Source organism: Cetorhinus maximus, chromosome 11 (genome assembly GCF_964194155.1).
Source record: "Cetorhinus maximus chromosome 11, sCetMax3.hap1.1, whole genome shotgun sequence".
Classification (NCBI taxonomy): domain Eukaryota; kingdom Metazoa; phylum Chordata; class Chondrichthyes; order Lamniformes; family Cetorhinidae; genus Cetorhinus; species Cetorhinus maximus.
Genome location: NC_135889.1, coordinates 109,904,772 through 109,930,359, shown reverse-complemented (window position 1 = coordinate 109,930,359; position 25,588 = coordinate 109,904,772). Strand labels below are relative to the sequence as shown.

Genomic DNA, 25,588 nt, shown 5'->3' with positions numbered 1-25,588 from the left:
TTGAGGACATCCTTACTTAAGTAACCAATTAAAGGGAATACAACATGTAAGAATGGGAAGATGGAAATACTGGAGGCTATCCAACATGCTTAGCTTCTAACAGGCAGTAGCGTCCAATTCACTCTTAGGAGCCAAGCTAAAGCCATAAATTAATTTATTTCTCCACCATCCAAATACAAGGGCAGGAAAATAAATCCATAGAGTAATTGATTCTCAATTCATTGTCTGTGGGCAGGTCACTGAAGTAGGTGTGTTATAACAGCACTAATAGATCAGTTGCCAGAAATTTTATGTAAAGCATAATAAAGCTTGAATAATTGGACAGAGCACTGTGCATGCTTAAGTGCAGTGCTTTGCTTTTAGCCGAGGGCATATCAGTACCAGATTCAAAGCAGAGCCTGTAATATACAGACAGCATAATCGTGCATGTGGCAGCACTGGGCTGCCCAATCGTTAAGATGTAAGAGTGGGACAAGACGACTCAGGTCCCAACCTAGTAAAAGGCAAACTTGAGATTGATAACAGGATCCTGAGTCTTCACACAGACAGTGGTCAACGCATGGAATGGACTTCCAGACAGGAGTTGTGGAGACAGAAACAGAACTACTTAAGAAACAATTTGAAGTCAGATGGGGGAAAACTTTGGGGTCTTTCTGGATCGATGAACTAGGATAAGTCGATATATGTAGTTATTTGTGAAGGCCTCATGGTGACAAAGTTGAGTTATAGCTACCAGCTTGAACAATAACAACTTGCATTTATACAGCATCTTTAGTTAATAAAATATCCCAAGGAGTTTCACTGGAGTACAATCAGATATTAATACAAAGCCAAAGGAGGACAGCTTGGTCAGAGAGGTAGGTGTTGAGAGTCTTAAAGGAGAAGAAAGAAGTTAACAGGCGGAGAGCAAATTCCAGAGCTTAAGGCTTAAATGCTTGATGGCAAGGCAACCATTGGTGTTATAGAGAAAATGGGGAAGTTAGAGCAATGCAATGTTCTTGGATAGTTGTAGGGCTGGAGGTGATTACAGATGTAAGAAGGAGCAAAGTCATGGAAGGATTTGATGACAGGATGAAATTTTTTTTTTAAAAAAAGGTACTGCTGGACCAGGAACCAGGCCGCACCATTTAAGCTTTTAAGGGCATGTGAGTGAATCTGGAGATACATGAACAGGAATTTAAATTCATGCAGTGTGCGGTGGTGGTCAATTCAATTAAATTTTGGACACTGGAAGTTGAAGTGAATGCTTTAGTCAATATGTGAACCAACTGTGCAGAGGTTAAATCCTGTGGGAATTAACTCCCTTTCCGCTTTATTTTTAGTGTGTTTATGCTTGAGGTTCACTGCACAACTAAAAATCTTGCAGCCATGTTAACTTGCATATTCCTGTGGGAATGGCCTTCAAAAAGAACACTCACAAAAACAAATGTTTTTTGAGGCTTCTAAAGAAAGTGACCCAAAGAAAATTTAATTGTAAACCTTAGCTTTATTTGCAATGTAAGGTGCATGGTCGGTTATTCTGAACATTTCACAAGAGAGCAAAGATAAAAATTACAAACAGCATTTGGCTCTACAGCAAACCTTCAAACTCAGCGCTTCATTGTGAGACTGTTTCAGTGGAACAGCTGCTTATTTTGTTGTCTGACCTATTATATTTCATAAACATTTGCATCATAAACTTCTCAACAAAAAAAAAGCAAACGCACGCGCACACATTTTGACTCGCTGGAACTGATACAAAACTCTGGTCTCTTATCCAACAGCCCCGATGCTCTAGCATTGCAGCCATTTTTTGACATTAGGCAATGGACTCAACATCACTTAAATTTTGAAAATAAGTTCGAGAAATGGGTTTAACTGCCAACTGGATGCAGCCATTTGTGCAAAATTAATGTGTGGGGAAGGATTATTTTGATATCAAACAAAGTGAGCAACATTTGATACAGCACATTAATTGAACAAGTGTAATTATGCATGATATATAACCAGTCCAACTCGTGTTGGTTTTCTTTATATTGCACTTAAACAACATCCCACACTAGAACACTGATTATAAAACATACTAGTTAAACATTCTCTTGTTAAAAAGCTTTCACAGTGTGGCACACTGGTTCAAAATCTCTCTCCTCCCATTGTGGTATGGTGAAGAAATTGTGATTGCAGTGTTTAGCGCCACAGATGTAGATGCAAACACTATTTAATTGTGGAATTCTGGAAACAGACTTCACCTCGGGGATTCCCAGTGATAGTAGCGGAAAACATACGTACTGTTAGTGCCAAACACTGACTTGTGTGCAATGAAAGAAAGCAAAACACCCACACGCTGCTTCTGTCTGACAGGGGTTGTATAAAGTGTGTGTGTTGTACAATAACCTGTATGATCAAGACTCCTGGATCATGCATTGCCAGACTGTAAGGCGATACATATTTTCATCAAATTTGAATATATAGCCATTATTCCACATGACAGTATGCGTCCAACTTTCCAAACCCGTTATGTAAATCGCACAGCAGAGGAAGCTGTTCAGTAAATCCATGTCACAAATATAAAAAAAATACTCAAGTCTCCTGGCTCAAGATATCATTAGAGTAAGCGCCGTGTGACCAGTGTGAACATGTGGCTAACCTTAGACTCACCTGCCAAGAATGATATGATCTGGAATGCCTGAAAGGGCATTGGAAGCAGATTCAATAGCAACTTCCAAAATGGAATACTTAAAAAAAGGAAACATTTGCAGGCTATGTTGGTGGGTTGTGGGGGGGGAGAAACAGGGGAGTGGGACTAATTGTTAAATCTTTCAGAGAGCCAGCATAGGCATGTTGGGCTGAGTGGCCTTCTCTTCTGCTGTATCATTCTAAAATGTGCCAGTCTTGCTGTCTGTGCCTTTGCTCTACCTGTGTGTGACTGGCATGAATGATACCGAGCACTGCATTAGCTGCATACCTTGAATTCTGACAGGTGCCCACAGAGAGCAAAGCAGAGGCACTTAGGAGTACAAGCAACGGTAATATGGCAAACAAGCTTTCTATTGCACGGCTACTGTTAGGACACTTGTAAGGATTGTAATAGATTATAAATAGGGTAATTGCTTCAAAGAAAAATTCACATTTGACTCAGGATAAAAATACAAAAGAAATACCAGTTCATTAAGATGTTAAATTGAGTAGTGCAAGTTATATTGGATCTTTGTGCCACCATTTTACATCACCTGACCTACAAATTAATAACTCGTATTGCCACTGGAGGACTAATACTCAAGAGGCAGTCAATTCAGTCCAGGGACCTCTCAAGCAATTGAGATGGATCAATACATTTTATTCGACATTAGAAGTATATGTAATCCATCTGTAAATTTTACAATCTGTATATAAAATTGCAATATAAATTCTATCATTTATTGATATTCCATATTTTATAATCACAATCACTGGTAATACCCCAGGCTACATATCATTAACCCCCAATAATATCCAAGGCTCCAATTACAACAAGATATTACTATCTTTAGTAATCCCCCAAGCTCCACAGCACTAATTCTAATAAAACCCAAGATCAGTGCCATTAAGTCCAAGGCTTCCGCAAGCCCCAACATCCCTAATTTCATGTAGTTTGCCATGAGTGTCGTCAACATTTACACACATGCCACTCTTGCTGTCATCTTCCTCACATCGCTCTGCCCTATGCCACCCCTTACCCCTTCCCTCACCTCCCTACAGGAAGTTTTAAAATCTGCTGACTTACTGGTTGTGATGATGATTCCTAGCATTCAGTGACAGTTCAAGGCTAATTTTTGTAGCAAGTCTCTTCCCTCCCTTTACTAGGTGATTGATGTGCAAGTGGAGTTTTGGGGGGAAAAAAAGTGCAACAGCAGGGATATTTTGATTTTAAATGGAATTACAAGATTAGCAGGAGGCACTTGAATGATTAAAATGATCAGTTCCTAAGGAGGAGACTAGAGGCCAATGCAGCAGAACTGGGGCAAGACTGGCAGTAATGAAAATACCCACCTACAAAGGATGTGGCCCTTCCATAATGGGGGCAGGGATGGTCAGAAACTGATGACAAGAAATGCATATAATTCAGTTGCCAACCGAAGTCTGCTTTACTATGAAAGACCATTCTACCGCGTGCACCTTTCCTGCTGGCCTTCCACTCCTGCCACATCTATTACAGAATCATGTAGCACTCGGACACCCCCGACTGATTAAGACGCAGAATCATTGTGAATGAGCCGATGAGGTGGTTGCATAGTTCACGTACTGGCAGTTGGACTGGTCTCTCTGTTTTGGAGCACCAATCAACACACCAATGTTAGGTTTTTGCTGGCTCTGTGTTGTTGCTGCGCTGGGTGGGGGCCACAATTGTGTCCTAGTCACTTGTGCTGGGGACTGGGGAGTAACCAATAACTGGCATGATTGTGAGGACTGGCTGTGTGCAGTACCTGTCTATCACGGGGTTCTGGTGGACTGAAAATAACGCTGGCTTTAAAGAATAAAGGACAGTAAATAAATGACGCAAGTGTGATGTAACACCTAATTATAATGTATGGTACATTAATTGCATTCTGGTGCCATTTGTCTTCCACTCCTAAGCCACTGTATTTTTTAAAAACTTTACTGTGTCTAAAACATCCAAAGGGCCTTATGCACAACATTATAAATAATACTTTTAAAAATGAACCATACACTTTAAAATGCCAGACAATGAGTTTAAGATAATAATTTAAGCTCTGTCTTCAGGATTGTTTGGTTGAATTTTATGTCATGTGCAGGGTTTTCTAACAGTGGTTTATAGGTTCTAGTGCCCACGGTTGGAACAATTTTCCAGTCACACCGTACATACCCCAACAATACCCCACATGAATACAGGAGGTGACAGGCCCACTCTCTTTCCCAACTTTCCCCTCTCTGAAGTGCAGTGATTGTTATTTAAGTAGAATGGGATGTACCACAGTGACAAAGTCTGGAAGTGAGAAAAGACCTTTTGGCCCATCAGGATGACTCCACCCAAAGTCTATTTACGCCTGCTGTAACATCGACTCATCCTTCCCCCCCCCCCCCTCCAACACCCCCCACCCTACCCCTGCAACCTCTTGATCCTTTCGTTTAAGGAACATTAGGTTCTTCCGTCCCTTGGGGAGAAAAAAAGTCCAGCAGTGCTGTTAAAATAGCACAATCGACCTGCTGAATATACATCGACCCACGTCCTTCTCAAAGCTGTCAACTGAATTAAAATAGATTTCCCTGGGAAGTGACTTGCTCCTCTCTCATAGCTGTCGACTGATTTAAAATCCATTCTCTGGGTAGCAACTCTTTACTTAGTTCTGTTGAAGGGTCATGAGGACTCGAAATGTCAACTCTTTTCTTCTCCGCCGATGCTGCCAGACCCGCTGAGTTTTTCCAGGTAATTCTGTTTTTGTCTTTATTCTTTATACTGGGCTGTATTTTCCTTCTTTGCAACCTCCACCCCAGTTTTCTTCTACATAAGTGAAGAGGCCAAATTCCCTAAGACATTTACCTCAGGTGCAACACTGCATTACTGCTGCCAAACAGCCAACCATTCCACATCCAGTGACACCTTTAAAGCCACACATACTTCATAATCAGGCACAATGGTTTAACAGATTATAGAAAGCAGCCTGCAGGATAGAATTTATTTCTATAAATTCTATTGACAAGCATTTAGCACTTGCTATTATCTATCTATATAAGTATTCTCATAAGCATCAGGGGAAATAGCAAACTAGCCTGTGCACAAGGACTTCTGATGATCAATATTACCAATGATACTCGTGTACAAGTCGAGCTCATTAATTTTGGCCCAAAAAAAAACCCATAATTTTTTTTATGCACCTTGTGTAAAAGTCAAACCTGGTTTTTCAGGGATCAAAGCCCAAAAATTTCAGAACCCAAAGTATAATGCTGGAGATGTCAGTGATTCGATTTCATCGTGAACGTATAAATACTAATGAAAATGAGTCCCGGTAAACAAATGCTTCAAATGGTTATACGTTATGTAATTAATATGGGTGAAATACATATAGTTTGTAATGCTATGAAATAATTAAATGTTAGATCATTAACATGAATTCTATAGTGCTGTTGATTTTTATTTTACTCCATTGCAACAGTCGTTTTTTTTGGATTTCACTCAGGCCCAAATCAAGATGTTGTGCCAACCCCCTCAGAAACATTACCTGTGTGAGGGTCAACCCCATGAATTTTAGCTTAAAAAATTGGTTTCAAAAATTCGACTACTGCATGAGTATATACGGTATTCACCAGAACTCTGGCAAAGTATCTTGTGGGACAAAACATAACCTGCTTTTCTCTTTCAGGTAATGCCTGCACTTTTGATATATTTTGCTTTTAAGTCTTCTATGCTTTTTTCTTGTCATTTGAGCTCTTCCCAGATAGCAACAGGTTAACAAAGTTCCTGTGTCAACTTTTAAAACAGGTTCCTCGATTACTTAGGTTTCACTGTATTTCTCCTCATTAGTTACAAAGTGCATCACCACCCACCCCCCCCGACCCCAACCCCTTCAGAGCTTCCTCTGGAATCCAAAGCGTCAAGCACGTGATGATTTCACATCCCCACTGGTGCTGTGGGTTTTAGAGGAAAACATTGCCTTGTGTGTTCATGAAACCTGAGCTGGCCGATGAAGGACCATTTATTTGATCTGCTGCAATGAAGGAAAGTGCAACAAACAACAAGGATGATTTCAGTTCAGTGAATGACAAAAGGAAATAACAAGATATTGGCAGCATGCATCAAGCTGCAGCCTGTATCCTGGTCTCTAGTTAGACCCCAGTGCAATCTCTCCAATATGAATACACTCACCAGTCACCACACTGGTACTTATTGCCTCTGGCCCACTGTTGTGCCATTTAACATACAATGACTCCATTGAATCAATCCCTTCTTCAAACACATTGGTTGTCAATTGCCACTCCTTTCTCCTTCCACTGAAAGCACCAGCTGTTATTGGGGAGACAGGTCCCCTTGTGCCTGCCTACAGCACGCCTAAGTGGCCATTCTTCATGCCCACGTCTGGGACAATGTGGAGCAGCTATTTAACTGGAGGAGGAGCGGACCAGCCTGAGCTGCTGCTAACCTGCAGTCCCTGCATGGTGCTTTCTTGCAGGGCTCCAGTAATGGGAGGGGGGGGCGGGAGAGAGATAGGGTTGGGATCCCTGACTGATTTCAGCAACCCCCACCCATCCCGACCCCTCTGCGTCAGGCCAGTTGTAGCATGTCTACCTGCCTGAGACCATCTTACACAACACAGACTGGGAATCAAACTTGATCGCTTCACACTACACCAAGGAGCAAGTGACCCCAAATTGCACAACTGCACAGTGTGTGGATCTTTGTGTTGATAGGCAAGGTGAATGTTAATGCAAGATATTGCTCTTTAAGGGCACCGGGCTGAAGGAGAACATCAGTTTAGTAGTTGACATTTGTAACTGGAAGTAGCAATGTCAGAAAATGAGGGGGGAAGGGAGAGAAAATGAAATCCATTGCTTACCATCCCTGCCAAAACCTATAATTAAGAACAGCATAAGTAAAAATTGCCAAGACAAAAGAATGAAGCCTGTCTCCTGTTACCACCCACCCCCACCACCGACCCCCAACTCAACACTGCCCAATGCTATCTAGAATGCCAAGGGACCTCTCCATATTTTGCCCACAAGGCTTTTGGCAGTACTATCGCCAGGCATTTTTAAATTAGCCACAGCTAACGTAAATCCGCAGCAAAGCTTGATCACAGAATCAACATGAATTAGGCTTCCTTTATGTAATCCACAGGAATCTTGGTTCAATTCCTACCACCAGCGATCAGTATAAATGGGAGAGATTTGTGAGTATGAAAGCCTAATAGGTGCATCTGCCACTCCAGCTGCATAACAAAACCCGCTTTTATCCTAATACGTCCCGCATTTCTGTCAGATGCACATTAGGCAATGTCCTGACAAATACAAGATTCGATAAAAATATGTACAATTTGTCTGCCTGCATATTTTAGCTTACAAGAGTCACACACTATGTAAAAGTCTATAAAAATATAAAAGCTTGTTAGAAAATGTTTGTTCTGAATTAGCTGATTAGCACAATAGCAAAAAGTACAAATAAAACTCTCAGTAACGTTAGACCTTTCTATGACCGTGCACGCCACAAAAATACGAATTACCCTTTGATGTGAATTATTTTGTTATCACACCGTGTGTGAAGTTGGTAAGGTTTTTTTTTTAGGCCTTCTTCCCTGTTAAATTAGCACTTTAAAAATGTTTCACATAGCTTCATCTGCCACAGTGAAATGCAGCCACTTTCAGATAATGGTTTACCACCTACAATCAGCAGAACCTCTGGGAGACTATCCCTTGAGTGGAGTGCCGCATCACCTTGGTCAAGGCAGAGTGTACTGGCTTCTCCCAAAACACCGTTGTCACTGTACTCCTCAGTACTGTCATCTGCAGGAGGCAGCTCCTCTGGTTGGATTGAAACCTGGTGGCCGTTCTCGCACTGCCAGTCCCACTCAGGGGCAAAGGGATCAGGTGCAGTCAAGCTTAGAAGGTTTTCCCTGCTTTCAGTACTCTGCACGCTAAATGTTTTCATCTCGATGTTTGAATATGTGTTTTTGGCTCTGAGCTTTACTGCCGATGGGCTACAGTATCCTGGCGCCTGTGTGGAAAAATTCAAGCAGCAGGCCCCCTTCAGGGCAGCCAGGGGCTTTCCATTGCGTGTGTCTTGAAGGCCGACGCTGTTGTCATGACAGATGAAGCTTGGAGTTGATGTGTGAGAGAATTCGTCAATGTGTTTCTCCTGGAAGCTGGGACCAACTCCTATTGTGCAGTGATAGATTTTGGGTGGTGGGCTTGTGTCTGTTGCTGGGTTTAATCTCTCCCAGGTCTGTGCTTTCAGGTGAAATTTCCATAGGCTGTTGTCAGAGTTGTTATGGTCCCTTCCTCCTCCAAAGATTAACATGCTGTCCTGGTATACAACAGCAGAGTGACCCACTAACTGGTGAGGCCCAGAGCTGTGAGAAATAAACAATGAACAAGCTTATTCAATATACAATCATGATCTGCATTAATATAGTTTCAAGCTTTTACTAATCTACCAGGAATCAAAGTTCACATTAGGCACAGTCTGTATGTCAGTGGGAGGATAGGGCACAGGGTGATGTCTGCCATTCACCCATGTGTTGAACTGCAGATCTGAGAAAGGCTGGGACCAGAGGCCAGGCACCAACACAAGGAATGTTCTTTACGAAAGAAATGAGATAACATTGACCCTGGCCGACCTGCTCTTCTCACAACTGAGAACAAGGTGGGATAGCGAGAGGAAGGAAGGAAAGATTTCTGGCATATGGCTGCCAGTGTACTCTAAGTACATGTGTGTTCCGGCAGTGTGAATTAAATTAAGAAGAAAGGTTCAGGATGGTGGAATTGTGTCCTTGACGAAAGGGCAGAACTTCCAAACAAAGCGTTCATGGCAATGAAGGGGTATGGCAAAGTTAATGCAAGCAAATTGTTGTACTCCGTAAAGAGTTCAAAAGTTACGAAGTGTTTTGAAAAGAGAAACACATTGCCGAAGCTTTTCATCTTGGACTCATCAAGACAAACTTAGCATCCTGATGAGTGCAAGACAAAAAGCTTCAGCAACACGTCTCTGTTTACAGCAACGTTCAACTTCTGTATTACCAAGTGACCGCAAGTTATAAATTGCGAATGTGGAGTTAAGAAAGGAAGAGGCAGAACATCTTCACAAAAGAGCCACGGGCTTCCTGAATATCAGGAAAGGTCAGACTACATGAATGGGCTTGGCAACTAGATGTATTTCAGCTAAAAAGAAGCAATTGAGGTGGTGTTGAATCTGTCAAAAAAGTTTGGGCTTTTCAGACTTAAATGATTTTTACCTGTATCAAAATATTCCGATTTTCTCACTAGGGGTCGAGCTCAGACACCTACAGACAGAGCTGTACAAACAGCAGCAATTTGCAATTATATAGCACCTTGACCATAGTAAAATGTCCCAAGGTGTTTCACCAGAGCATCATCAAAAAAAATTTGATGCTGAGCCACATACGAAGTTTTAAGACAAATGCCCAAAACCTTAGACAAAGAGCTGGGCGTTAAGGCTGTTCTTAAAGGAAGAAAGATGGGTAGAGGAGGCTTAGGGAGGAGTTCCAGAGTTCAGGACCTTGGTTGCTGAAGGCACAGCCTCCAATGGTGGAGTGATGAAAGCTGGTGAAGTACAAGGGACCAGAATAGAGGAGCGCAGAAACCTTTGAGGGGGTGCAGGTCTGGAGGAGAGTTACAGACGTAAGGATAATGAACAATTTTAAGATGCAGATTTATTTCACGAACAAACTATCTTCAGGATGATTTACTCAATTAGACCTATCTGCCACGCACTGAACCAAGATCATGTGCTACTGTTGAAATCCCTTTTTACCGTGCTCTGATCCTGGACCAAATGCCATTGTTGAAATCCCACTTCCAAAAGTCATTCTGTTCCACAAGTCCTACCAGTCCCCCAAACAAGTACATTCCTCTCCTATAGACAGCTGCAGAGTGACTGTATCGAGGTCCGGGACCCACATCACCACAGGGCGTAAACACTGGGCACCAATCCTTGGCATCTGTTAGGAGAAGTATTTTGATAACATTAAAAAGGCGATGTAAAATTACAAAGTTAGCTTATTTTGAAAATATGTTATCTGTGACTCTCGTTCCAAACGCTTCTTGAGTGCTTTTCTTTCTAGTCAGATGAGTCTAGATCGGCCACCCAGGGCTGATGTTGCCAGTAAGTTTGCCTTTGGGACAATGATTGTAGCAGGATGTTGAAAAACGCACCATCTTGGGGATACTAACCTTTCCATCTCTGTTACAAACTGTCCCAAATTCAAAAGATAAGCGTAAAAAGTTCTTTGGCAAGTCGGGCTCATCTCTCGAGAGATGACTTGCTGCCTCCGACTGTTCCTTAACTGATTCCATATTGGACTCCACCTTAGGTGCATTGCCTGTGTTAATCCCTCTTGATACAAAGAGCTCCCTGATGTTAGTGCTAAATTTCCTTTTAGTCAATTGGAAACTAATTTGTCTTGCTGTGTTTATTTGGTTTATATCTTCTATATGGCTAACACACATGCTCCTGCTTCATTGTGCCAACTGAACAGAGGCCATGGCCAACTGGTGGTTTCCTGTTGTGCCAGCTGCAGTATCATTTGCAGCTTGCACAACGCGGACACAAAAATAATCAAACTCAAAACGACTGTTAATTAAGGGTAAAATATGCAGAGGGAATGATTGTTTTTATTTTAGTGTCACACAATGACTTAAAGCCATCCTCACAGCCGCTGCCTTTGGCTGCCACAGCACTTCAGTGGTGTGATGTGAGGCTTTGCACACGCCTGATACTACAAATGCTGGGTGAATCTTGCCAATTCAGAGGGCAAATGGGTAACAGGTCCTTTCTCAGTGCCATAGGAAACCAAGGAAACTAAAGGGAGCACAGGCTGCTTTCCGTTTTCCTCACTGCTAGTAAAACCTTTCAAGTTGGCTTCTCAAGCTCCTGCCTTTGATGCTGCACCGTCGGTCAAATGGTCACCCTATGCGCGGCTCACTGAGCTTATCCAATGAAAAGCTGAGGCATACAAATCATAAAGGTGGCAGCTTCAAGTTCCTTTTGTGCGCTGAGTGAACTGATCTCAGCTGTGGCTTCAACAGGGGCGCTAACATTTGGGCTCAGTGTCCCTGCATTGACCAGGCTTCCTGCTCCTGGATTGTCTTCCGGGAATCCAGCTGGCCGAAGGCGCATGGTGGATGGGATTTTAGGTGACGAGTGGGCTGAGGTTCCGATGCTACCCCAGTGCTCAAAGGGCCTACCTACCACATGAAGAATGGCGGCATGGGCAGTACTGGATGGCAGCCAGTATCCACAAGTCCTGTGCATGCAGGAATAAATTAATCTCTTCAGGAAAGGAAGCGGAGGAAGGGAAAACATCAGGGAGAAAATAAAAATCACGACACTCGCAATAAATTTAGTTAGCTTTAGTTTGCTATTGGCAAAAAACGTACTTGTAATTCAAGACCCAAAATAGAACAGAATACAACCCTTCAATGCTTAACAGAGAACAGATCAAATAGCAGCATGGAAACCATTAGCTCATATTCCCCTCAAGTCTTGCAATGGACAGTACTGACTCTATGCTCAATGTTTTGAATATTGAAAAAAAAAAACTTACACTTAAAATAATTTGAATGACTAGCTGGTATTTCCACTCACCAAAATTAAAGCTCCAGAATTCCTGTGAGGGTCCCTTTATATCGACATAACCACCATATACATACATCTGAGACTCAAACACCACAGCCGTGTGCCCCTTCCTGTTCCTGGGTATCTGTTTCTGAAGAAACAAAAGGGAAATCGTTGGTTAATTGCATTTTCCTCTATTTCAGCACCCTATGCACTGTGATCTGGTAGTAGAGGCAGATAACCAGTAATCTTGCACCCCGGAGAACTGAATAATTATCTGAAGTGAAAAAATTGGTTGTTAACTGTTAAAGTTGGGGCCCAGGTTGTTTTATTGGGAAGAAGGTGCAAGATGTCCACACCTGTAGACAATGGCAAGAGCATCATTGATGGCTATGAGTAGACTATACGTCTCCAAGTCCCACAGAGAGGTGTTAAGAACGTCAAGTTTTATAAATGGTTATAATTTAAACTGTCTATTTAATTCCAAGATGGAAAGAAGTTGGGGGGGGTCTAGAGGATAATTAATTAGCATTTCTACCTAGACACAAAACCCATGTCACTCACATTGCCATCGAGATGGGCTTTGAAAGGGGAAGAGCCCTGGCTTACAGGGTTTTCCAAGATATCATTGAACCTGACAGAAACAAGTCAGAGTGAAAGAATCTGAGAGAGAGAGGAAACAGAAAGAGAGAGAGAGAGAGAGAGAGAGAGGGGAGACAGAAAGAGAGAAAGAGAGAGAGAGAAAGGGCAGAAAGATAAAAGCAGCTGATCTACACCTTAAGCAGAGAAAATGCTGGGCCTGTCAGTCACCATGAGAAATAGCTACAAGAGCAGATCAGAGGCTGAGAATTTTATGGAGAGTATATGGAGAGTCACCTCCTGACTCCCCAAAACCTGTCCACCATCTACAAGGCACAAGTCAGGAGTATGATGGAATACTCCCCTACTTGCCTGGATGAGTGCAGCTCCAACAACACTCAAGAAACTCGGCACCATCCAGGACAAAGCAACCCGCTTGACTGGCATCCCATCCATCTCAATAAACATTCACTCCCTCAACCACTGACGCACAGTGGCAGTATGTACCATCTACAAGATGCACTGCCAGCAACTCATCAAGGCTCCTTCGACAGCACCTTCCAAACCCGCAATCTCTACCATCCAGAAGGACAAGGGCAATAGATGCATGGGAACAACACCACCTGCAAGCTCCTCTTCAACTCACACACTATTTTGACTTGGAACTATATTGTCATTCCTTCACTGTTGCCGGGTCAAAATCCTGCAACTCTCTCCCTAACAGCACTGTGGGTGTTCCTACAACACATGGACTGCAGTGGTTCAAGAAGGCAGCTCACCACCACCTTCTCAAAAGCAATAAGGGGTCAGCAATAAGTGCTGACCTAGTGAACATCACCCATATCCCATGAACGAATATAAAAAAAAGGGTGGGAGATTGCCCTCAGATTGAAGAGACCGAGTTCGTGAGGACTGATATGAGAAAGGAAGATTCACCTCTCTTGGCTAGAGGGAAGAATCTCCAATTTGTTCTTCCCCGTTGAAGTCAGTTCTAGGATTAGGAATTGCCTGGCTAGGAAAGGAAAAGAAGGAGAAAAGTCCTTGGAAGCTAAGAATCGCTTTGGACAGTTTCCTGGAGAGTGAAATGTCCATTTAAGAGACAGTGTAAAGCACAATCGTAACATGGGATTTTCAGACATGTAAACAGTTACGTAAGGAAAGTTCTTTTCTGTAGCTTAATGTATAAGCTGCCTACAAAAATAGTGTTTAGTCAATGTTGCTTTTAATTCATTTGTTAAAGTACATGTCTTAAAACTTAAAATCTTGTCCTGTGATCCTTTCAGTCAGTCACTGGAAGTTCAATTTCTCCACCCCAAGTTATTGGTCTCTAAGGGGATCGTAACAAAGGAAGGAAAAGATTGAAGATTATGGGAAGCTAGCAGGAGAATGGGATCAGACAATGTGAAACCTATGGGGCAAGAAATCTTAAGAATGGGACTTTTGAATTAGAGGTGATGAGGGAATCAGCAGCCAATGTTAGTCAGTAAGTACAGCTATGATAAGCCACTGGGAGCCTGGTGCAGTTGGGATATAGGCAGCAGAGTTTTGGATGAGCAGAAATTTGTGGAAGGTGGAAGGATGGACCCTATTGCATTGGAATAGACCAATCTATAGGTGACAAAGGCTTGGATGAGGGCTTCGGTGGCAAATGGATTGAGACAGAGACAGAGAATGGCAATGTTACAGTAGTGCAGGTAGATGGTTCTTTATATGGAAAGATTTTGGTTTGGTAGCTTAGCTTGGGGTGACCCCTCCTACAACCTACACCCTGTGGCTTAATTTTGCCTGAGACAATGGCTGGAGAGGGAGCTGAAATCGAGGTAAAGAGTGCTGGAGTTTGTGGTGGGGCATTGAAGGTAATGGCTTTGGGCTTCCCAATATTTAGCTGGAGGAAACTGCACCTCATGCAAGTCTGGATGTCAAGCAGTCTGACAGCAGAGCGGTGGAATTAGGAACAATGGTGAGACAGTGGAGTGGTGGTAACATCACTGAATGAGTAATCCAGAGGCCCAGGCTAATGCTCTGGGGAGGAGGGTTCAAATCTCACCATAGCATTCAATTAGTAAATCATGGCTGCAAGATTTGACTTCAGGTAAAAGAAAAAGGGCTTTCATTTATACAGCATCTTCCATGACCATGAGATATCTCAAAGCACTTTACAACCAAAGAAGTCCCTTTTTGAAGTGTAGTCACTGTTGTAATGCAGGGAACGTAGCAGCCAATTTCTTCACAGCAAGCTCCTACAAACAGCAACGTGATAATGACCAGATAATATGTTTTTTTTTAAAAATGAAGGGTTAAATATTGGCTAAAATACTGGGAAAATTCCCTTGCTCTTCTTCAAAATTGTGCCGTGGGACCTTCGACTTCGACCAAGGGGGAAGACAGGGTCTTGATCTCGCTTCGCGTTTGAAAAGTAAATGTAAATATCAGCACCCTCCCTCTCACAGAATGAGAAGAAATTCTTACCGTGATCTCACTTGAAAATGTCTTGTGCCACCAAGTCCATCTCACACTGCCTATTAAAAATAAAACCTTCGTTAAACTCCAACATCAATTGCAACTACTTGTGTGAACCACAAGAGGGTAGTTCACTGAGTTTATCGGTCACAAAATGAAGTGTTTCATTGTGAATTTGGACAAAAGTGGCCCAGAGAAAGCGCCAATCAAAGAAAGCAAGATTCTGCAAGTTCTTCAGATTCAAACCATTCCCAATTACAAGCTTGTGGAATTCCCCAACACATCAGATCTCTTATCTAATTTCTGTTTAACTTTACATTTTTGTACAAAGCAAATGAAATGAAACATTGGTTTGTACTGGAAACTACCGCTTTCAATTAGGATAAAATGGATTTATACTATTAAGCACACTTCTCATTTTGACAATTATTTCGATCACTGTAACATCTCTAATAAGTTACTCGCAGAAAAATACAAAATTATTCTGTTGTTGATGTATTGCTGACCCTTGGCTTGGAATCTTATTCCTTTCCCAGTTACTGCAGAAGAACAGCAAACGATTACAAATACAGGAGAATTCACTCATTGTTTTATCCACATTTGAACCACGGCCAACAAAAAGATATTTCTTTCCAAAAATCTAATTGTTCAGTAGACCACGTTCATTTAAACTTTCAAGCAGACCTTTCAGGATTCACAGTGATGCAGTGCATTTTGTAGATATACTTTCATGCATCACGTCCAGGCAGCAGTCTACAACATATTGCACTGAATGAGATGCCCCAATGTGCTTTATCAGGAGAGTGGGTGGGGGGAGTGCACTGAGCGACCACAGGAAGAAGAGGGCAAGAAGTTAGGGGATGAATGGCCAAAGAGGTAGCTTTTGAGGAAGCTCCTTTGAATGTGGGGAGAGTGTTAGTGGGGAGGGCGAAGGGGTATGGGAGAGAACTTCAGTGTGCAGAGAGGTTTGGCGCTTTAGTCCAGTTTCTCATCGTGCAATTGGGCAACCCTAACAATTAGAGTTGCTTTAGTAAATTTGTTATGCAACGCCTCAATTTACCAACAATAAGTTTGTTCTAAATTAAAATATGCTCACACATCAGAAGATTTCTTACGAGTTAATCTTAGAAGAACCCTAAGTGTCTGCCTCTTAATGCAGACACATAAAGGCAATGAATATGACCCACCAACTGACAAGCATTCTGGCAGTAAAAAGATATTTGCACTTTGCAAAATTGTGAGAACTTGCTTTGGCTAAACGGCTAACAAGAGACTAACTTGATTTTTGTTTTAAAAAATTGATGATGAGGTAGAATTGGATGGTAGACTGAGTTAGACAATTGTCACCACTTCTGAAACCTGGCTTTTGAATCTTGCTGTGAAGGGGTGAAGGCCCAGTTGAAAATTTTCCAATTTGTAAAAGTTCAAAACGAAGAGATTTTCAGTCAGGTTATGGATGCAGCGCCATAGCAGAATAAGTGCCATGAATTTGGCAGTCTCATTCAGCGACACAGCAATTCCAAGAATGGCATCTGGGCAGCATACTCGTGCAGTATGAGTATTCTTCTAAGGATGGAACTTAGGCTGAAATTGTGCGACAACCAGCAATCTCATCTGTCTACTGTGATGCTCAGTTGGCCTGGAGTTATACTAGCAGCTGCACAGTGCCCTGAAGTCAGCAACAGAGGAGTTGGCTGCACCATAAGCACAGAATCCCCTTTAAAGAGTGGCTAAATTTCAATGTTAGGAACTAGCAGGTACAATTGGAGAATTCTACAGCACAGATAGAGGCCATTTATCCCATCTCACTAGCTATCCACTCAAACCCTTTTCCCATTTCTTTCCCCATATCCTTTTTATTTTTTTAAACTAGTTATCCAATTCCTTTCTAAAGACTGTCGAGAGTTCTGTTTCCACCATTGCTTCTGAGAGGGCAGTCCACCTCCTAACAACCCGCCATGTAAAAGACAATCTCCTAATCTCTCCCATCAGTCATCTAGTAATTAGGTTTTTCACATTATGAAGCATTTTGATTGGACGAACAGAGTAATACCTTTTGCTCTGACTAGTGAAGCAGGAGATGGTGGCATAGTCACCATGTCACTGGACTAGTAAACCAGAGGCCCAATCTAATGCTCTGGGGGCAAGGGCTCAAATCCCATCACGGCAGCTGGCAGAATTCAAATTAATTACGACCATCGAACCATCATCGATTGTTGTAAAAACCCATCTGGTTCACCAATGTCCTTTAGGGAAGGAAATCTGCCATCCTTAACTGGTCTGGCCTACATGTGACTCCAGATCCACAGCAATGTGTTTGGCTCTTAACTGCCCTCTGAAATGGGGGATGAGAAACAAATGCTGGCCTTGCCAGTGATACCCACATCCCATGAACGAATCAAAAAAAAGTTAGAAGGGGTAATCAATTTAAAAATCACTAAGACAGCATGCAGAGAGGTTAAGAGAAATTTCCTTGTACAGATTTATTACAGCGCAGAATGTTTTGCCAGAGACAATAGTTGAGCAGAGAGCATTACATCCTTGCAAGGATAGAATAGATAAGCATTTGAAGCTCCTCTATTCTTCCTGCCAAAGTGCATAGTATATATAGGAAAATATTAGGCAAACTAAGCATCATTTTCGGCAAATGAGGTTGCTGGTTGTTGCATAATTGCCTAACTCCCATCCATTGAAGATGAACTAGTATACTATCCAAATGCCAATCTTGGAATTGCTTTGACGCTGAATGAGACTGCCAAATTCCAGGCACTTATTCTGCTATGGTGCTTCATCCATTAACCTGTTTGAAAATCTCGTCATTTTGAACTTTTACAAGTATCAGAAAATTTTCAACTGGGCCTTCATTCCGTCACGGCAAAATTCAAAAAACTGGATTTCAGAAACGGCAACAATTGTCGAGCTCAGTTTATCATCTAATTCTACCTCATTGTCAGTCATTTAAAACAAAAATCAAGTTGGTCTCGTTAGCCATTTAGCCAAAGCAAGTTCTCATAATTTAGATATAGTACTATGGCGATAGAGCTGGGGTAAATTATTAGTTTTGGATTGTGCTGGCACAGACACAATGGCCTGAATCCTGTGCTTTAAATCTTGTGGTTCTTTCTTAAACTTATGTCCCTTAGTTCACTGAACAAATGAACAGCTTTACCCATCAAAAGCCCTCATAATTTTGAGCACTTCTCTGCTCTGATGTATTCTGCCTAAATTGCTTAAACCACCTAATGTAGCTTAATTGCTATTTGCTGAAAATAAGTTTATCACCTGAAGTTAGCATTGATCTGCAAGCATTCATGAAACTGGTAATCCTAATGAAACAAATATGTTTTACCCTCTACGGATTAGTATCAACATTCGCCACAGGTGGGTACGGTAGTCCAGTTTATGGTGCTGGATTAGAACTTTACAGGTCAAGTTCAAATTCCAACTTGGCAAGTTGAAAGCTAGCAGCAAGTAAAGTGACCGTGAAAGCTGCTGAATTGGTCCCAAAACCTGGCTGGTCATTTAGCCCCTCGAGCTAGTTCCACAATTCAATGAGATCATGGTTGATCTGAATCTCAACTCCATCTACCCACTTCTGTCACCCTTAATACCCTTGCCTAATAAAAATTTATCAGTCGGTTTTGAAATTTTCAATTGGCCTTGCCTCAACAGCTTTTTGGTGGGGCTGGCGGGGGGGGCCAGGAAAAGATTTCCACTACTATATTTAGCACTGCTGTTAAAGTGATGGCTCTGCTGAATTATTTGACACTAACGTTAAATGCCTTGAATTGAAAAATGTTCTGTCTTCCCAGTACACATTCTGCATTCCCAAGTGAGTGTTCCCAACTTTTTTTTTGTAGAGTAGTTATGCAGGAGTGCATTAATCACTAATATTTCCCAAATTTAATATATGCTTGCTAGGGCATGTCTGGCAGTAATTACTGGTGAGTACTCCCAAGTAACTAACTATATTGTAGCGCTAATGTCATTTAACTCCTCGTCTGCTCGATTCCTGTTTGGATTTTAATAGCACATGGAAGTGATGACATTTTAACTGCAATCAATAATAACTTCACCCATGCATCACTTACTTCTGCCACGGAAACCTCTGTAATTTAAGACGGAAAAATAAAAGCCAAGGGAAAATGTGAAGAGTGAATGAAATCTGATACTGGCATTTTACTTGGGCCCCTGGCCAATTAAAAGGAGAGAAAGGAATGCAGCAAGAGTAAAGTTCTCCAGTTATTAATAAACTTATAACTTGAGTATTGCTGAAAAAAGACATTTTGTCGAAGCTTTTCATTTTGCAGTTATCAGGACAATCGCAAGAATACCAATGTCAGGGGCAGCAACAACTTTATACTGTATGAGAAGAGTGTTGATTGGTTGGCAAGTGAACTCTGATTGGTAGAGGTGTTGCCATGAAGAATGCACTAGTTAATGGTGATTGACAGTTAACTGCCAAGAATTGTTTGAAATTTAAACCAGGCAGCTTGACTCTGATTGGTCAAGGCCCCGAGGATTGAACCAGCAAATGGCCATCATTTATTTTGTTCAGCTGAAACAGGCGCAATGTGTGTATATGTTCTTTCTGTCTGCAAAGAACAGGGCCCTGTGTATTAATATATGTAGCTTCCAGTATATGCAAATGCACCACATTGTGAGCCCGACAAACAATCTTAAATTGGTTGTCAGCGTAATTTTTAGCAAATGTTGTCTAATCTTGGAATCACATCTAATGTTGAACAATGTGTTTTGAGTTTTGCAAGCACGGCTGCTGTGAACAGCAGAAGGTACATACTGTTTGATATGATCCACTAATCTTTGGGGTGTACTGCCTACACACCAAGCATCACACTGGCACTGAAATTCATATACTATTTGCATGATAGGCAGAATGTCTTTTTGGCTTGATGGCAGCATCCTGTTTGTGGCGAATACCACTCATGTTGCGACTGTATAGTAGCAGCGTAAAGCAGCTAGCTTCAGCATGTGGCACATTTGCGTGTACTAGAAGCTACAGATATTAATCCACAGGGCCCTTTTCTTTGCAGACAAAGAATGTACATACATTCGCCTGTTTCAGCTAAACAAAGTAAGTGCCAGCCATTCGCTGGTTCAATCTTTATGGCAGTGCCTTGAGCAACCAGAATCAAGCTGCCTGGTTTAAATTTCAAACAACGCTTGGCAGTTAACTGTCACTCACCATTAGCTGGTGCATTCTCCATGGCAATGCCTCTACCAATCAGCACTCTCTTTTCATATAGTATAAAGTCGTTGCTTCTCCTGACATTGGCATTCTTGTGATTGTCCAGAAAAGCTTCAACAAAAAGTCTTTTTTCAGCAAAACTCAAGTTCTGAACTACCAAATGACTATTTAAATTTAAAACTGCAGACGGGACAGAACATTGGACAGCGGTAGGAGTAGGAGACTGATTAGCTATCACTTCTTGAATTCTCATTAAATTCAGCCTAAACTAAAAAAAAAATTGTGTTCAGAAAGGCTTTATGAATTGCTGATGGAAGATGGACAGGTGAACCCTCAGAGCTCTTCCAAGGTACCACATTTGCAGTTTGGGCTGATTAGGAAGAGTTTTAAATTGCAACCATTTGTCTGTCCCGACCCTGGCAGTGTCTAATGTGGACGTTGGGTCAAAATGCTATGCTGTTCCTGGCCATTGCCAATCCTCATCTTAACTACCATAAAAATTCGCCACCATATTAAAGCAACACCTTCACCCAGTGAGACAGGACAGTTATATTGTGGAAAAAAAAAAACAGTTTCTCAAGAGAATGCTGAAATCTTTGGAAAGTGTGTAAAAAAAAATTACAATCAGACTGAACTTTCACTGCCAGTTACAATCATTTGTAGATAAGCCTGACTATAAAATAGACATCGGTGAATCAAACCATGTTAATGGCTGCAATACTTTTGTTATGATATAGTGGGTGGTATTTGCCAGGCTGACCAAATCCACAAGGGAAACTTGGCCACACTATCACAATGATTTTGCAATTTGTATTTATTACAAGAAGGCTTGTGCATTGAAGTCAGAAGTAATGAGTCCACAACCACCTTTAGAGATTTTAAAGATTAAATTAAAACATTTATTAATAAAAGAAAAGAACTTAAACATACATGCAAGATTACAGTTACACAGTTATAACCGTTCCCAAAATTCCTATTTAACCAGGCTCCCATCTGCATGCCCCCTTTAAGGCAACAGTCCAAATGGATGCCAAATTTATAAAGTCATCCAGCAGTTTTGCCACAAGCACCCACTGGACAATAGATTTCCAAAGACTTTTGACACAACTTTGGTTACTGGAACAGCAAACTTCTGCAGGGTGGCTGGAGGATTTTTCCCCAAGTCTGTTTCATGCAGTCACCTTTCCAGATCTCACACGGCCACACCTCACACAGCCTTCCATCCTACTTTAAACATATTTCTCGCTTTTTGATCTGTAAATCCCATTGTTTCAACTTGTCTTTAGAAGTTACTTTTCCCAGAATATAAAAATCCATCATGTTATCATTATGGTCAGTACTCTTGAGAAAAACAAATGTAATCACTTTCCTTATCTTGCCAGTTGTAAATATCTTCCATGTCCCTTTGAAAATCAAACACACCTCCACTTATCTAAAAATCCAAATTTCATTCACACCATCTCTGCTGAGACTTCACCCTAGCTTTACTCATCTCCATTTCAAACGTCTGTTTTACACCTCACTTCTTTGATAATTTAAACCTCAAAGTCTAATCGTCTCTAGTTTAATTAAGTTAGCCATGTACACAGAACCACACATACCCAAAATAAAATATCCCACAGTAATATTAGGAAAAATATGATAGTTTAGCGACACTTTAAAAGTGTCATGGTTTTGCTATGTTAAACGTATCAGTCTTACAAGGGCCTGTCATACAAGGTGACAGTAACTACTTCAGGAAAATTGTGATTAAAAATTGCAAGTTCCTCATTTTTTGCAGATAAACTGCAGGCTTTTGTGGAGCAGTACTGGTACTGACTGTTTCTAAACCCGATTGCTTCCACCTCCTTTCCCAGCTTATGGAGCCATTCTTATCCCTTCCCTCTAAATTCACGTCAAACCTATTCTTCCCCCTTGCCTCCAGGTCTCATCAAAATGTTCTACACCCTAAATAACATTTTTCTGTCTCTAACTGGTTACACCTTCAGGTGAGATTTTATTCCATCAGGGCCGAATACCAAGACCGAGAGGATGTGAACCAAACACACTTGCATTACAACTCCAGCAACACATTTCTCTTACCAATGTCATAGATCCAGAGAGGTGTTTTCCCCTGGGTATAAGCAGAGTCCATCATTCCACCAAACACATAGATCATCCCCTTCCAAAACAAAAAAAAAATCACAGAAGAATTGAAAACTACAATTGGAAATAACTTCTGACAACATTTTGGTTCACTTTACTATCTCAACATTTTAAAAACACAACCAGCTCTTACCAAGGTTATGTAATTTGGTCAGAAAAGTCAGGCATATCATATGATCATACAGTATATAAAAGGTCACTTAGCCATTGAAGCTGTGCCCACTTTGTGAAAGAGCTACTGGCATTCAGTTAGTCTCACTTCCCTCTTACCCTACAGCACTGCAAATTTATCCTTTTCAAGTACCCATCCAACACCTTTTTGAAAGTTACTATTGAACTGACTTTGGCCACTCTTTTAAGAAGTGCATTCCAAATTGCTACATCACAAAACTCACTGAACAACAAAAATTTCTCCTAATTTCCCCCCCACCCACCTTCCTCCAGCTTTTTTGCCAATTATCTTAAATTGGTGTCCTCTGGAAACAGTTTCACCGCCTCATCTACTCTGTCAAAGCCCCTCATCATTTTCAGCACCTCTACTAAATTTTGTCTTCACCTTCTCTTCCCAAAGCAGAACAATCCCAGTTTCTCTAGTCCCTCCACATAACTGAAATCCCTCATCTCTGGCACCATTCTGGTAAATCTCCTCTGCACCCTCTCCATAGTCTTGACATACTTCCTAAAGTTTAGTTCACAGAATCGGACACAATGGTCCAGCTGAGGCCTAACCAGTGGTTTAGAAAGGTTTCCGATAACTTCCGTCTGGTTCAGGGTATCAAGATGAATTTAGATGCTGGGTATCCAAAAGAATATTTCTCGTTAACAACATATCCTCCCACTATGAAACAACTAGATCACTTTGAGATCTATGATGTAAAGACAGGAATAGCAAATATCTGCTAACTTTGCTATTAAATCAGCCTGTATGAGAAATTCCTCTTGTCCACCACCCCAGTGCAGCCCACTTGCTGTTGACCTCTGCAAATGCTCAGTAGCTGATCAGATACTTCTCTAAGGAAGTCATTACCTCCTCATGCCATCATAGATGAAAATGTTATCTCACACTTTAAGAAATTGCAGGTATGAAGCCACATCCTGCCACTCCCCAGTTGTTGCACCTGGGGCAAAACATCGTTTTAGAACAGCGTCAACATGTTATAAACTAGCCACTTAAAAAGATTTTTAATATAACCCACACTGAGAACATGCAATCTGATCTAACATTTGCTCCAGTTTCAACAAAGGCATTGGATCGCATTCACTCTGTTCTTACTTCATGGGCTACTAACGAGGGCTCCTCCAATTCCTCGGGTACAGTACCGTCTGCATTGTCCAACTCCTCCCAATCATTCTGAGCTGAAAAATACAAAGACATCATCATCTGGTATTGCAATGCATTCCCATTAGGAAGAACAGGATTTGTGACACTGGAGTAATAATGCATGTCGATGATAGGGATCAAATATCAGGTTCTTGGAGAAAAAGAGAGGCCACAATTGGACAATGTATGTGTTATGGACAGGAGGGGGGGTTGATTTAAACAGCACTAATTTCTCCTCTCACCACCAGTTCATAAACAGAAAGGTGTTTTCATTTGTTCCCCTCTTTTTAAGTGGTGGCATATTTCCCCAACCCCTTGGTTTTTGTGTGATCCAATTTTCCAGTAGTAACCCCACAGCAAACTTGAGATGGGATGAACTTAAAAGGCTAGTTTATTTGCACACACTCAAAAGGCAGAAGGAGGATTGCAATAACTCCTCCACACTCAAGACAGTAAAGAGAGGAATAGATAAAAGGATTTATAGTACAGAAACCACTGAGAAGATAAATATTGGTTCACATGGGTTCCAGAGTCCAGAATCAAAGTCCAATGAGAAATTCCTTCACGGAGGTTGGTGGGTTGAAAACCGATACTGTATAATTCACTTTTCCGGTGGTGTTGACTTCAAACAATGAGATTAGCGTGCAGAGATGAATCAGTCTTGTAGGCAATGGTACAGAATTTCCAGCAGAAGCAGGGTAGTTGGGGCCAGATGTCCAAACTGGCCAGAGTTCCCTTTCTGCGAGGCTGCCCATTAGATGGTAAACAGCAGACTGAGCTTTTCAGTTCAGCAAGAATATTACTTGTTCCACAAGCTAGAGGCCCATACCACATGACTCCCACCTCTCCATCCTCTTTGACAAAGGATGTTTATCCAGTATTTGGAAATTAGCTTTGTGTTCCAGGCTGATAATGTCTTTGCCATTATGGGTTAAAAGGAAGGTTTGAGGGGCCATTGTTTTAGTAGACATTCGGTCTCAGCTGGCCAGCCTGGGTTCTCAAATACAATCAGCTTTCCACGTAGCTCTCTTTGAAGTTGGACTGTGCAGTCCCCAGGCAGCTCCTCAGAGACAATGAGGTATAAGAGTTCTGAAAGTGTAAAGTGGTTTCTTTTGTTCTGGGGTCACAGGTAGACACAATTTCAGCCATTTTAAGGATCGTTGTTCAGTTTTTAAAATTTTACAAATAGCCTCAGAGAAAAAAAATGAATTCTATTCCTTTTTTTAATGTGGTCTTAAGAAGGGAGAACAGGAGGTAAAGTAGTATGCATTTATTCTCTCATTCACACTGACACATCAGACACACAGCTAGCAGGGGCAATGGCAGTACCTACCCTGCTGCATATTTCTTTCGAGGGGTTAGTGCAACAGCAAGGACACTGCCCTATCCTGGAATGTGGAATGATTAGGTGACCTGGGATTTTCAAATCTGTCTTTATGAGAAGTCTCGTTGGGGCTGGTGTTCTGAATTTTCCTCTGTTGGGGATCAGGCATATAAGCAAAGCCATTGATTTCAGAACTCTGCCTAAGCAACTCCTGATTAAGTGTCCACCAAAGGGTCTGGGGGGGGCGTGGTTTACAGGGTGGTTAGCACACAGGGGTGAATAATGGTC

At 41.6% G+C, this 25,588-nt stretch overlaps 1 protein-coding gene across 3 annotated transcripts in view; it reads right to left on the bottom strand.

The window, feature by feature from the left end:
* Window positions 1-7,234: 7,234 nt before the first annotated feature.
* Window positions 7,235-25,588, bottom strand: part of klhdc3l (kelch domain containing 3-like) — a 44,811-nt gene continuing 26,457 nt past the window's right edge. For 2 of the 3 annotated variants that reach the window (XM_078552585.1, XM_078552586.1), the window contains exons 3-8: window positions 23,929-24,011; window positions 22,593-22,671; window positions 15,311-15,360; window positions 12,293-12,413; window positions 10,460-10,646; window positions 7,235-9,038 (exon numbers count right to left, since the gene is read on the bottom strand). In XM_078552585.1, the coding sequence (XP_078408711.1) occupies window positions 8,273-9,038; window positions 10,460-10,646; window positions 12,293-12,413; window positions 15,311-15,360; window positions 22,593-22,671; window positions 23,929-24,011 (1,286 nt within the window). In that variant the 3' untranslated portion in view covers window positions 7,235-8,272. The remainder of the gene's footprint in view (window positions 9,039-10,459; window positions 10,647-12,292; window positions 12,414-15,310; window positions 15,361-22,592; window positions 22,672-23,928; window positions 24,012-25,588) is intronic. The other variant, XM_078552587.1, reaches the window with a different exon arrangement.